At 41.3% G+C, this 15,527-nt stretch overlaps 1 protein-coding gene across 3 annotated transcripts in view; it reads right to left on the reverse strand.

The window, feature by feature from the left end:
* The window catches only part of tax1bp1b (Tax1 (human T-cell leukemia virus type I) binding protein 1b), a 66,838-nt gene that overhangs the window by 22,323 nt on the left and 28,988 nt on the right, over window positions 1–15,527 (reverse strand). For all 3 annotated transcript variants that reach the window (XM_060921810.1, XM_060921809.1, XM_060921808.1), the window contains exons 3-5: window positions 9,901–10,003; window positions 6,658–6,848; window positions 6,213–6,371 (exon numbers count right to left, since the gene is read on the reverse strand). In XM_060921810.1, coding sequence (XP_060777793.1) covers window positions 6,213–6,371; window positions 6,658–6,848; window positions 9,901–10,003 — 453 coding nt within the window. The remainder of the gene's footprint in view (window positions 1–6,212; window positions 6,372–6,657; window positions 6,849–9,900; window positions 10,004–15,527) is intronic.

The following is a 15,527-nucleotide window of genomic DNA, read 5'->3' on the forward strand; positions in this document are numbered from 1 at the left end:
GCAGCGCAATGCAAAATATCATGCAGATCCAGGGCAAGAGCTTCAGCTAGCATTCACATCAAACATCAGAATGGGGGAAATGTGAAACACAAGGTGTTTCAGCCTAAAGACCCTCCGCTCACTGGATGTCTTTTGTACCATTCTGTGTAAACTCTAGAGACTGTGAAAATCCCAGGAGATGCCACAATCAAAAATCACAGATCACACTTTTACCCCAATTCCAGGCTTTCGTCTAAACCGGGGAACAGGGGCGCTGCGCCCTCTTACTCTTGGAGTGCGCCGTCTTACCGAAATGCTGACTGAACCCCAAGTCACACTTAGGCCATGCACTTATATGCTACTGCACAACATGCAATCTTTCTCAAAACGATCTTTTCTCCGTGAAAACATCCCAGCAACACCACGTGACAATGTGTTTGATCATTAAATACGTTATAATTACTCCAAAAATATTCCAATCATAGTAAATACACCGCCAGACGGTGCAAAAACAATCCGAATTGGCGTTTTCCAGACTGAGGCACCATGTTGTTTACTTGTCGCGGCTGCTCTCGCGAGATTTGACATGGGTTACATACAAGGTCAGCTGACTTGTAGAGCGAGATTTCTCGAGACTGAATGACCTTTCACCCACCGGCGCGGGTAGCCTGGCTAACGCGACTTCAAAGCTCTCCGAGCATTTGGTCTGGCCAAGCTATTAAGCCAAACCGTTTCCCAGAGCCCGTGGTTGACCCGCCTCCCTGAAATGCCTCAGTTTGCTACTGGTCGAAGCCAGAAAAGGCTGTGACGAAGCTTAAACCAATCACATCACTCTTTCCTCTGACGTACGTGACGCGACGGGGCTAACTGGTAGATTAAACTCTTACCGAAGCCGGTCGGGAGCAAGGCGAAAACGTCCTTCCTTTCAATAAATACCTCCAGGGCTGCTCTTTGCTCCGTTTTCAATGAGAACCCGTTGAATGCTTTCAATACAGCATCTACCGCTGTGTTAAAGGCTTGCCGCTGCTCCATGTTCATGATGTGAATGAAGCGCTTCCGGCATAGATTCTGTAAACAATCTATGGCTTCCGGTCGCAGTTCTACTACGTAATTGCCTTGAACACGCCTCTACCCAGGGCCGTTGGAGATGCTCAAAGTTGATTGGTTCCCGATTTTTCGGGAGCTTGGAAATGCTGTAGATAGCCTGCCTGGCCAGACTACGGCGCGGGAGTTTCTGACAGAAGTAGTTCACAAGTTGTTTTTGTTGACACTTGGGCATTTAAAGATGTCATCCCGCGGCACGAAACGGAAGAAAGACAAAGACTGTCCGGGACAGAAGATGATTACTTCTTTCTTTTTCAATGTTGACAAACAATTTGTTACAATTTCCCTCTCAGACAGCCTCAGAATGTCCCATTGTAGCCTCAATTTTTCAAAGGCTTCGCACGGCGGGGGGTGGGGGTGGGCGACAACCGGCACCATCTCTCCCCCCCGTCGCTTCGTTCCCTCGCCATGGTGAGCGCCCTCATACTAGATTTTTCTAGAAAAAACCCTGCAATTCTGATGTTTGATGTGAACATTAACTGAAACTCTTGGCCTGTGCCTGCAGGATTATATGCACTGTGCTGCTGCCACATGGTTGGCTGGTTGCATAACTGCATGAATGTGCAGGTGTACTGGTGTTCCCATTAAAGTGACTTGAGTGCATATTGCAGTGAAATTCTTTTCTTTGCATATCCCAGCTTGTTGGGAAGCTGAGGTCAGAGCGCATGATACGGTGCACCTGAAGCACACAGGGCCAACAGTGGCAGCCTGGAACACCTGACCTTCTGATCAGTAACCCAGAGCCTTAACCGTTCAACCACCACTGCCCTAAAAATCGCTGAAGTCATTTGTTAAAAATTGCTTTCATTACGGGAAAACCTTATAAATCATGCAAATCCTCACAACAGTGAATGGTGATGCACTGAAATGGCATTACAAATTTTTTTTTTTTTTTTTTTAAATCCACAAACGTAAATCATATGAACCTATTGGAGTAAAAACACTAGGTACAGAAAGTTCAATGCATTTTCAACATCGTGAACATTTGGATTCGATAACATTTGATGCACTGGATTGTGTATTTAAAAAGGCCAACACTAAGCTGACGTCGTGTCTCTGCCTATAGACAAATCAAACCGAGCGTACTAATTTGACTTGCACAGTAAACTCCAGTGGGAAATACAGATAAAGAAAACAAGTGCCACACCCTCAAACTGCGGAAAAGATGGACTCCGTGAGTGAGACTGCGTGGACTAAGACGAGCAGAAAACAGACACGACCAAAGCAGAATGATAAACTTGTTATAAATAAATATTCCCACTGCAAAACAGACAACACAATCAACTGACCCTGAACTGGACAGACAAGCCAGTTAAACGTTTGAGTTTAATTCAAGCGCATTAACTGGTTTTCCTGTCTAGCTTATGCAATGTAAAATTAGATGATTAATATTAAAGGAGTGTCAAAGTACTGGCGTTCAAAACAGGGCCAGGTGTCCTAGCTTTCATGGATCTGTCTGGAGAGTAAGAGGATCGCACTACAGCTACAGAGGATACGTTCTACTAGTGATGAAAACAAGAGTGTCGAACATCCATGGCCAGATTTAACAGCGTTTTTATCACATTTGTGAATTCTTTTCTGTGAGAATTCACATTTGTTTGCAGCTCTGGTTCTAACCATTTTGTACTGTTGTTGACTACTTAGCTAGTTATATGATGAGGATGATCAGGAGTTATTAGCTGTTGAGTTGTACATTATTTTATTAGCTTCGCCAGATAACTTGTGACATAAGAAAACAATATAAGGCAGCCTTGATAGGCCAATTACTGCAGGCCCATAATATCTCATCTCATTATCTCTAGCCGCTTTATCCTGTTCTACAGGGTCGCAGGCAAGCTGGAGCCTATCCCAGCTGACTACGGGCGAAAGGCGGGGTACACCCTGGACAAGTCGCCAGGTCATCACAGGGCTGACACATAGACACAGACAACCATTCACACTCACATTCACACCTACGGTCAATTTAGAGTCACCAGTTAACCTAACCTGCATGTCTTTGGACTGTGGGGGAAACCGGAGCACCCGGAGGAAACCCACGTGGACACGGGGAGAACATGCAAACTCCACACAGAAAGGCCCTCGCCGGCCACGGGGCTCGAACCCAGACCTTCTTGCTGTGAGGTGACAGTGCTAACCACCACACCACCGTGCCGCCCCAGGCCCATAATATAACCAAGAAAAAATTATACAGATTACCGAGAGGTGGACAAAGTACCCAACTTCATTACTTAAGTCAAAGTACAGATCCCACTGGTCAGATGTTACTCTGATACAAGTGAAAGTTACACAGTCAATTTTTTTACTCAAGTTAAAGTACTGCAGTACTTGCTTTTAAAAATACTTAAGTATTAAAAGTACATTTTCTGGCAACGCATCGTTTTATTATTGCCACAACACTTACAAAACCTAATAACATTACCAAAGACAGAAATCTGAATTCACAAAATGAAGACATGCTGTGCATCATCGTGGTTTAACTTTAAGCTAGCTAGTCAGTCAGTGAAACTCCACCTGACATGCTAGCAAACTCTTTTCAAACTCGAAATCATATTGGGTATCTAACGCTACTAGAAAAGAAAGATTTCTACATTGTTTATTTGGCAAGATTATGCTAAAACACATTTCTGAAAGGGCTTCAGGTAAGTTAACGTTATTCATGTTAACAAAACTCCGTTTTTACATGCTAACTAACAGTGTACAAGTTAACTAGCTATGTGTAAACGTTAACTGTGGACAAGGCTACGGCAACTTGATGAGAAAATCCACAGAAAGTCATTTGACTAACCAGACTGCATAGCTATTGCAACGCTATCGCTAATTCTAAAAGCACAGACAACTTCACTGCAAGCTTTCTCTTGGAACAAAACATTTATATACCTCAATATGCTTCCGCAGATTGGATGGCGAGTTTTTGTAGGCTGTGATGTGGTTAGTTTTTGGCAAACAAAGCAAACATTTAAAACAAAATGAATCTTTAATCCTTTCAGAAAACAAACATGGGTTCTAGCTATAGCCGCAAGTGCGTGCATTCTCCAGAAAAAACGCCTCCTTCCATTCTGTCATCAAATGATTGTGTTAAACTAGACTGCATTTCCGCAGAGAAAATGCAGTGTGCTTGCTGAGCTGTAGCAGAACAGCTATCATGCTAGCATGCTAAAAGCTAGCATGCCAACATGGTAACACCTAACAACTAGCATGCTAACAGTTAACATGCCAACATGCTAACAGTTAACATGCTAACAGCATACCAACATGCTAAAAGCTAGCATGCTAACATGTTAATGCTAACATGCTAATAGCTAACATTCTAACATACTAATGATTAACATGCTATTTGTTAAAATTCTAACACTAAGGCTAATATGCTGACAGCGATCATGCTAACAGGCTAACATGCTAATGGCTAATATGTTAACTTTTAGCATGCTAACACGCTGAGGGTGACATGCTAACAGCTAACAGTTAGCATGCTAACATGCTCAGGCGAACTCGCTAACAGCAAACATGCAAACTCTGCATGCTACCATGCTAATCCTAACATGTTAACAGCTCTCATGATAACATGCTAATGGTGAACATGCTAACAACTCGCGAGCTAACAGCAGGCATGATATCGTAATGGGCAACATGCTAACAGCTAGCATGGTAACACGTGAATGCTTATATGCTAATTGCTATCGTGTGCACACGTTTAAGTATTCCTAATAAAGTGGCCATTGAGTTGAAGTTGATTTGCTGTCAAAGTCTCAAATGAGCAGATCCTTGCCAAATGCATCACCTATGGGGGAAGGGAGGAATGACTCAGTCAAGCTTCCACTGATTAGCGGCAAAATGGAGAAAAAATGGACGGATGAAAGGCAAGACAAAGCCGAGTGCGGGTCAGAACCGATATCATGTGTGTGACGGGTGATTTGGCCTGAGGTGCCGTATGAAGTTTGGTGGATGTGTGGTGAAGTGTTACTGAGCAAAACTCCATTCATTTGAATGGGGCCAAAAATCAATGGAAGCCTATGGAGGTAAAAAGAGATGTGTGAAAACCAAGGAAAAGATGAGTGCAGGTCTCAGATGAGGGGATGGATCTGTGCGGGGACTTGGCCTGAGGCATCAAGTGAAGTTTCTTGAAGTTTGGTCACTTGGTTAAAAGAATTGATGGAGAGTGAAAGTTTTTCTCCTGAAACACCATTCATTTTCAATGGGGCCAAAAATCAATGCAAGCCTATGGAGGAAAAAGGGATGAGCAAAAAGAAAGGAAAAATATGAGTGCGGGTCAGAACCGATTGCATGTATGTGTCGGGGGAGTTGGCCTGAAGTATCACATGAGGTTTGGTGCATCTGCGATGGAGCGTGTCCGAGTAGGACGATTCATGAGCCCTGTTCATTCTCTATGGGGAAAAAAAACAAAAGAAAAATGACAAGAACAAGAGAACGGGCGCGTTGATCCAAAAGCTGTATACAAGCACACTACACCACTTCGGGCCAGACGTCTCAGAGTTGGAACGGTGTCTCTATCTCGAACGCCCTAGGAGTAGTGGATCCAAAAAAATGTGTGTCGGAATAAGGCAGAATAAGTAAACTTAAGAACAATGGTGCTGAGAAAATCACTGAACTTGATTTTATACAGTCTATGGACGTGACCCTAGTGATTACTGATAGGCTCTGTACCCAGCCTGAATCACATAACTTCACTGACCATTCATGACTGTGTTGTCGCAATTTTTAAAATATCACTTATAATACAACCCAGCTTGCAGCTTTTTTCTCTGCTGTTTTACTTGGGTGCTTCTTACTAGGAGTGGTTTTTAAGGTTTACAAACAGTAAAGCAAAATCACTTTTATGGCACACCCTGTACAAAGTACGTCTAATTTTATCTTTTGCAAACAATAAAATTAAAAATCACCACCATTGCTTTTCCTCCTTTTTTTTTTTTTTTTTAAACGTAGCTTCAATTTAGTTAGCTACTTTTTCTTAATAGCTTGTAGAGTAGCTAGTTACTATATCAAATAATAGTTTGGCTGTAGCTTAGCTATTTTAAATCATGCGTAGCTTGTAGCTCTAAATGATTTTAATACATGTTAAAAGTTCCACCAGCTTTCACTAGAGGCAAGGACAAGAGACCTCCAGCTCTGACCTGCACTTCTTTCCTGAGCTGGGCAGTGTTCTCTCTCTCCTGCTCGTACTCTTTCTGAATTCTGTCTCTCTCCACCAGCAGCTCATCTCTCTCTTTCTGCAGCAGCTCCATGCTCTTCAGCAGTTCCTCCTTTTCCAGGCGCACCTCCTCCATCTTTTGCTGAAAAACAATGCATGGCGCAAATGCAGTACTCATAAGGACATGCAGGAAAATGCTGCACGTGATTTGTTATTCATCAAAGCCTCACACTGAGGGGTGAATCAGACAGGAAATTGACTGGAGTTGACCAAAGCAGCTCACACTGGCTCACTTAACATGTGTTTTATATTAGACAATGTATAGCACTTCATCTGCACTTAAAACACAGGAGTGATAATCAGGCATTTGCGAGGGGTTTTTTGGTACTTTTCTGTAACACGACTTGCTGCTCTCTAGACTTGCTTACCTCCAGATAGCTGGCTTTGGTGGTGACGACCAGAATGTCTGATCCACCCTCATCCTCCACAGTCAGCAGTTCCTCCTCAGTGGGGCTGTTAGCACGGAACTGGAAAGGTGTACTGGCCCCACGAATCTCTCCTTTGTGAGTAACATAACAGAACTGGTAGAATTCCCCATCATCGTTGGGGACGTAGTAACCTGTGCAAATATTTATAAGCACAAATCCATCTTGTTATTCTTGTCATTATCAATGAAGGAACGTTTAGATGTATTATTTTACCAAAAGCTTGTAGAAGGCCTTCTGGAAAAGATTTTTTTTTTTAATGGTAACCTCCATTTAACACCATGTTTTACAACTCACATGTGCAAACTAAAAGTGTGCTAGCTTATAAATCCTTTTACTATATCATCCTGCTATCTCCAGACCATACTGGTGCACCTTTATCTTCCATTTTACAAAGATTCCAGTCTGTGACCTAAACCACTGCTATAAAACAGGCCCATCAACACTTGAGTGTGCTAATAGGGAGTTTGTGTGGTCCATATTTTACTGCAGCCGTCATTTGGATATTAAAAAAAAAAAAAAATCTCTTAATATAGTACCTCTGAAGGGGCCCAAGCCACAGTGCTGCATTTAAATGAGCAAAAAATGTCAAAAAGAGGTGCAAGACCGTACTGTCTCTATATTCAGAGTTTCTGGTAGGAAATGGCAACAATCATTTCAAAAACCCAAGGTTTCAATACAAGTGCAACATTCACATTCCTCCATCTTGGATATATCCCTGATGGACGAAGTAAAGATGATCCTTACCCCCTAAAAATCTTATTGGCTGTAAGTAAAAAGCCATTATAAAATAAAGGCTTCAGAAAAATGACCCTACTGGCGGCTTCTTTGTCAGTACTGTTAAACTACACCTTCTAGAACAGATGACTTAGGCCCAATCCCAATTCTAATTTCTACCCCTACCCCTCCCCCTTCCCCTTGGCCCTTCCCATTGAAACTGAGCTACAAGGGATAGAGCTTGAAATTCAACCCTTACGTATTGGGATAGCCCTTCAACGATCGCATACGTCATCGCGTACCTCCGTCAGCATTTACGTTAGCAAAACGCGACCAAATGCGTCATTGGCTGCGACCAGCCGCTACAGTCAGAGCCAGAGGCAGAACCAGAAATCTCTGCTGGCAGGGTGTGATTTGTTAACTAACACCACTGAATGGGATATCTTTGGCGCTTCGTGCACCACATCCGACAGAATGAGGTGTCAGAACACTCATGTAAACAATAAAAGCGAGAATAACAGAACAAAACGTACGCAATCAAGCAACCGAAAACAATACTCACTCCCAAAGCTTTTTAGCAGCAGCTTGGATTTCAGAAATCGCTGCTCATTCTCAGCTCGAAAGCGAATCAAGTGGCGTGTTTCCTCTGGATAACAACTTAAAACACGTAAATAATGGAGAAAATACATTTATGACAATCTTTCGCCGCGGGAACCGCCATCTTTCTGAAATCCGCATGGCATTGTGGGAAATCACTCAAACCCCTTCGTTCGGAGTCAGCTCCAGGAAAATCTCTGTTTGGAGGGGTACAGAAGCCCTACCCCTTCCCTTACCCCTCCGCGTTAACTGGGATTGGGATACCCCTACCCCTTCACGTGAACGCGCAAAATGGAGGGGAAGGGCCAAGGGGTTGGTCCAAGGGGTGAAATGGGATTCGGCCTTACTCCATACAGCTCCAAAAAGAGTTGGGAGAAAAATGGTGCGTTGATCTCACTGACGAGACAAATCTTCCACAGTTATTTTACGTAAGGATATTTTGTTTTGAATTCGGCAAATCTGTCTTTAATTTACTGATCATCCCATGACCTCATATTTGTTCTCCCTTCCCCCTCCCTTTTCTTCTTGCTTTTCCCCACCAATAATCATTTCTCTACTATAAGAAATTATTATAGCATAGTACTTTTGTTTAATTTTTTTATAGCGCTTTTAACAATACACAATTGTCGCAAAGCAGCTTTACAGAACTTGAATGACTTAAAACATAAACTAATTTTATCCCCAATGAGCAAGCCTGTGGCGACGGTGGCAAGGAAAAACTCCCTCAGACGACATGAAACCTCGAGAGGAACCAGACTCAAAAGGGAACCCATCCTCATTTGGGCAACAACAGACATGATAATCACATTAATAGTTTTAACATGAAGTCAGTTTCGTTGACGTTATAACTCTTCATTGATGGAAACTTGAGTGCAAAACTGTTCATGACAATTGCAGTCCTAAAGTTAGCAAGTCAACTGTAGTCCTCAGGCATAAAAGCATGACTGTAAGCGTCCAGAGTGTCTTCCAAGTGTGACTTTCAACTGTCCATATGGGGCCGTCCTCTCCAGTTTAATTCTTTTATTCCTTTTAAGTTTTTCTTTTATATTTTTGTATTGTCCGTTTCTTTTTAATACCGTATTTTCTGGACTATACAGCGCACCTGTATATAAGCCGCATCCGCTCTATTTTTAAAAAAAAAATTAAAAAACAAAGATATACAAGCCGCACCGGGCTATAAGCCGCAGATATCTATGTTGAAAAATTAGATATTTACTGCATGTACAGAACGATTTTGTACTGTAAATGTACATGTATGTACCTGAACAGATTCTTTCCGAACAGTGCCTTTTAACACGGCAGCAACTTTGCTGATTAAAACGGAACAGAACCAAGAGAAAATAACCGGTATTTATTTACCTTCATTTCTCCTGTGTTTGAAACCACAAGTCACTTTAATCATCTTCGCTGGATTTGAAAATAATTACCAGTTAGTAATTTGTCGTGCGTGTTCTATCTGCTAAAGATCTGCTAATTCTTCTTTGCATTGATTTTTTGTCTATCTTATTTTTGATTCTACTTCCGGTTAGAGCGCCCCTAGCGGTGGAAGAAAAATCCACAGAATAGCCGCACCTTTGTATAAGCCGCATGGTTCAAAACCTAGGAAAAAAGTAGCGGCTTATAGTCCAGAAAATACGGTATACATTTCTTTTGCAATATGTAGGAGTTGAAAACCAATTGGAGCTTCATGCTGTATTCTCCTGTCACAAACTGCCCCCCCCATGTTCTGTTATATTTAATTTTTTTTTAACTGTAACATATGCGACAAATCAAACAATTTTGTTTCTTATTAGCTGTTCTTAAAATGTATAAAATGTTTATAAAGTTTTTTGAAAGAAAGAAGCAATACAATATTATGCTATGTAATGTTACCTTGAAAGATCACTGATCTGTTGACTGCGGTGCCTTCTGTGTACACATCTGGTAGAGGAGACCACAAGAAGGTGTAGTAGTCACGAGCTGTGCTCCAACCAACCTATGGGAGAAAGAGTTTTGCATTGTAAACTGGCTCGACCCATATTAAAATGAAAAGTGGTTTATACAGGTCAGCATTCTAAAACATGGGCTTAGTGTGGTTCACTTGACATGTAATTTAGAGAAATACATTCGAACTGGCTTATCATCTCATCATTCACACTAAAACGAAAACAGGAATGGACAACCCGTTTCTATAAAACGTGGTTTATTTAGTCCGTCACACGTGCGGTCGAATTCAAAAGACACTAGTTGCAGTGTTCAGATGGTGACGGCATTACCCATAGCCTGACTCACTTGTTTACATCACCACTACCCTTTCGGCACCCAAGCCTGAAAGAAACATTCAGAGATGTGTGCGCACACATGAACTCTGCATGAGTTACAGTGGAATGAATGATACATGGCTCTTCCCAGCTGCCACATGCGCCAAGACCTTGTTGGATATGTTCCGTTGAGGGAGTGCAGCTACAACTCAGGCTTAACAGGAAGAGGAAAATAGGTGAAAATTTTACACATACTTCAAACTGGAAACCAAAATGTAATTATATGAATTTTATGTGTTGTTAACTGATGGCTGATGAGGGGGGGTGCATAGAAAATATATCCATAAGTTCAGCCGTCTGCCATAAACCTGTCAAGCAAAATCAAACTCACGTTGTACTGGCTGTGGGTCCCAACAGACGTGCGCGCACACATACACGTGTGCACACGCACTCACTCTAAACAAGCCTGCTGCAAGCTCACAACTCTGCACGCAGGAAATCTATAGCAAGTGATTTAACATGCATATGTACAAATCCACAAATGCAGAAATCACTGGTAAATGGTGATATTTAAGAGCTGCTCTCACTGTGCAGTTCACCACAATTAAAGTTGCTGTAATCCCCTGACTGTACAAGGCAGAGTAGCCTGGGGTTCTGGAGCTGTAAAGAACAGGAAGCCATTAAAAGCAGTGTCATTACTGCATGCTGGACACCGCTCACTCATTAAGCCTGTTTAGGGTGAGTGAGGGCAAAAATGAACCCCTGTGTGCTTCTCATTTAAGTCCAGGGAGCAACTCTCAGCCAGGGAAAGCTAAAGTGGCTGATCAACACACCAAAATATAAATGGGAAGCTATGACGTTAAGATGGTTTAAATTAAGACTCGTCTGTCAACATTCATCTCTTAAATTATGAAGCCCTTCTAGTTCAGAATATACATTGCACTCACTACAACAAGTAGCCGAATATCCCTCTTACCCATTCATACTTTTGCACGTGATCAGCCTCAAAAGGCACAAGATGACTTCTACAAGCACGTGTGAACTGCAAGCAAACCATGTCACAGAATGTGTTTCATGCAAACAGCCCCCTTGATACCTTAAAGCCCCACTCCAGCAGCCTTTTTTCCCGCTGTCACACCCCCGTATACAAACACCATCTGTGACCTGATGTAATCACTGGTGGGGAGGGAGGGGGTGTCACCACAGAGAGGCACTCTGTGTTATTTAGTTGCTGGTGGAGCTATACAGAGGTGTGAATTTTGGTCAATTTAATATTCTCATTAATGCTAACGTTAATTCTCAGGAACTGATCAGGACTTGACAGTATGCCGTGATGGTCCCCTTAATAAAACTCAACAGCAGATGGCTTTTGCCGTTTTATAATATGGGCTGTGTTGTCCCTCTCACGTCTTTGTTTTTGCTCTATATGTAGGCACATCAGGCGAAAATTCAAATTCAATCCAAATTGCTTGGAACTGCTCCCGATGAATTCAGAACTCAATGCCAAACAACATATTTTTGCAGAATTAAAACGTTTATCCGTCCTTGAGATATTACAAATCAAAAGATTGAAAAAACGACTTAATTTTTTAGAAAACTGCTGTAATATGCAGTAGGATAACATGGTCCAAAATGGGCCTCATTAACAAATGAGATCAAATGTTTTTTCCTAATAACTATTTTTCCAAGATATTTACATGGAAATTGGCAGGCACATAGATGGTTGTACACTGAATACAAAGTTTGAAAAATTAGTAAAAACAAAATCATGCAAATTAGTATTTAATTAGTATTAATTATGCCAATTAGGTAAAAAAAAAAAAAAAAAAAAAAAAGTTAAATCGGTACACACTCTTTTTCAAAGTTTCACCAAATGACTATTTGTGCAATATAAAACCCATCTTAACTCTCATTTACACATCACAAAGGAGAAATCAATGTTAATTATAAAATATGCATAAATAAGCACTGAATATCATTCACATCTACCATTCTCTATCAAAATAAAAATGTAATAAGAATATTTTGAATACCCTCTCTGTGCTCTGTAGGGTTTTGTATTTCTAAGTAGGGCCTACTAGTGTTTATATGAAAGAATATGAATGATTATTTTGATTAATAGTCACAGCTTTAAAGGCGAACCTCGAAAAAAACGTGTAAGCCACATCCAATAAACAATTCCAATTAATTGAACTGAAATTGACATTTCTGACTTTTTTTTTTTTTAAATCTCATTCCAACCACTAAGATCTCAATATTTTCATGAAAACAAACGTTATATTCTAAAATAGTTATTTATTTATTTACACTACCGTTCAAAAGTTTGGGGTCACTTTGAAATCCTTATTTTTGAAAGAAAAGCACTGTTCTTTTCAATGAAGATCACTTAAAACTAATCAGAAATCCACTCTATACATTGCTAATGTGGTAAATGACTATTCTAGCTGCAAATGTCTGGTTTTTGGTGCAATATCTCCATAGGTGTATAGAGGCCCATTTCCAGCAACTCTCACTCCAGTGTTCTAATGGTACAATGTGTTTGCTCATTGCCTCAGAAGGCTAATGGATGATTAGAAAACCCTTGTACAATCATGTTAGCACAGCTGAAAACAGTTGAGCTCTTTAGAGAAGCTATAAAACTGACCTTCCTTTGAGCAGATTGAGTTTCTGGAGCATCACATTTGTGGGGTCGATTAAATGCTCAAAATGGCCAGAAAAATGCCTTGACTATATTTTCTATTCGTTTTACAACTTATGGTGATAAATAAAAGTGTGACTTTTCATGGAAAACACAAAATTGTCTGGGCGACCCCAAACTTTTGAACGGTAGTGTACATGAATCAGTTTGATTTGAAAAAAATAAGTAGGTAAAGCTATGAAACCTCACTTCAAAGTCTCCTGTGAAGCATAACATCAAAACTAGCTGATGGAAAACTTTGCTGAATACTTCATCAGAAACTGTGAGAGCGAGAGAACATCCCAATAGGGGTCATCTGACTGACATTCATGAGTAATCCAGTCAGAAGCTGATCAGAAGAGAGAGAGCCTGACCGCTTTCCCGTGACTCAAAAAGCACCAGCAGTTTCCAGACATCACGCGAGAAGAATTTTTACCAGTGTGCCAACTTTAACCTGCCGTTACTCCCGAAGTACTGAACAGGGGTGGGTTTCCCAAAAGCCTCAACACTAAGAGCATCTTAACTAGGAGAGTGAGTGTTCATTGTGATGCTCACACTACCATTTAATGATGATCTTTGTGCTATGATGCTTTTGGGAAAACCACCCCAGATCTTAAGATATATTTCTTTGAAAAGTAGAGATTATAAGCTTTTTACATGATAGTATTCACGATAGAAAATATTCAAGAGTTAAGTAATGACAGATTTGGAAACTCAGATGAGCATCTGCATGCACAATTTTCACAGCACGGCCAGCGAGCATCTGATATGCCTACTATATGTATTTAAATATGAGGTGATGGCATTCTGAAAAGTTGTTAAAAGCAAAGTGAAACCATCACTGACGCCACTTTAATAAACTCATTTAAAACCTGATGCAAGAAAAGCAGCTTCATGCTCAGTAAGCAAGTTTATAATAATACGTCAATATAATCTAATAGTTTTATTTAGCTGCTTGTATATGGAGATGATGCATGTTTATAATTACATGACATCCAAAATGGATCATTTGCACAATGTATTTATTTATTTACTCTTAATGCAAAAATACCCAAATTATGCTCCGTGTTCCAGTGCATGAATGACATCCCACCCAGGTTGAAATAAAGGTTTGATTGAAGCTAAACAATAATAAGAGTACAGCACCATTCTGTAATTTTATTCGTTTTCTCAATGGACTGTTTTCATATTGGATGCATTTGTAGGTGCTTTGCTCCATACCCAATGCCAAAGCATGCTAAAAATAAATATGAATTTTTTTTTTTTTTTTTTTTTGGGGGGGGGGGGGGGGGGGGGGGAGACGACACACCCAACCCTTAACTTCAGAAACTATGGCTTTGTGCATCAAAATATGTATCAAGTCAAACAAATCAGACAAAAGCAAAATCCCTCTCATGCCCCTTTTCCACCAAAGCAGTTCCAGGGCTGGTTCGGGGCCAGTGCTTAGTTTGGAACCGGGTTTTCTGTTTCCACTGACAAAGAACTGGCTCTGGGGCCAGAAAAACCGGTTCCAGGCTAGCACCAACTCTCTGCTGGGCCAGAGGAAAGAACCGCTTACGTCAGCGGGGGGGCGGAGTTGTTAAGACCAACAACAATAAGACCGCGAAAGATCGCCATTTTTAAGCGACGAGAAGCAGCAGCTGTACAAACGCGAAGTCATCCATTATTATTATTATTGTTGTTGTTGTTGCTGCTTCCGTGTTGTTTTTGCTTCGATATTTGCGCCAAGGTTTATGCAAACATAGCGACGTAACTGACGTATACAGCGACGTAATGACATGGCTTCCCTTAGTACCGTGAGCTATGGAAAAGCAAACTGGTTCTCAGCTGGCTCGCAAGTTGAACGAGTTGTGAACCAGCACCAGCACTGGCCCCGAACCAGCCCTGGAACTGATTTGGTGGAAAGGGGGTATCAATGGTGTGCGTTTATTTTGAGAAACACTTGGTGTTTCTGTTTCCAGCTTGTGTCTGACATCTTTCATTGGTAGCCTCACACTGAACAGTAACACGTAAGCCTACAGTCAATAGCCCCTTTTACACAGCCTGTTCAAAACCAGAACCTTACACCTTTATTCCACCTCGTGTTCTGTGTCCGCATGCTGTTGTTATTGATAGTAACAGAGACGGGACTGATTTCTGTGTAAAAGTGACAGCCGGTATTGCAGAACAGGGGTGTGACACTGGGTTGAAGACATTGACCCTTCCGAGACCAGCACGAATTCAAACGTCTACATCTCCGACGTCTGAGGTTTTGAGCACCTTTCTGCCTCAAATCGCTTCCTACTTTTCTTCACTTTCTCCTCCAAAAAATTTCTGGTCACACAGCAACTTTGCTGGTGTTTGAAGAGTGGTATAAATGTGCACAGCTAACAAAAGCACCCCAACACTCAGTTCACCCTGCATTATTGTTTTGAAAGCAGCGTTATGCTCAGCGTATTCATATTTCTGACGTGTGGTATACGTCACCCTATACGCCAACACTCCATTGCCTCACATCATGATTCTGTTTGTGGAACACCAGCGTGCTGTGTAAAAACACACGCTGGCACGGCTTTATGCTGACTTTATTTGGTTCAGTGTAA

The sequence above is a fragment of the Neoarius graeffei genome, chromosome 5, assembly GCF_027579695.1.
Source record: "Neoarius graeffei isolate fNeoGra1 chromosome 5, fNeoGra1.pri, whole genome shotgun sequence".
NCBI classification, from domain to species: Eukaryota; Metazoa; Chordata; class Actinopteri; order Siluriformes; family Ariidae; genus Neoarius; species Neoarius graeffei.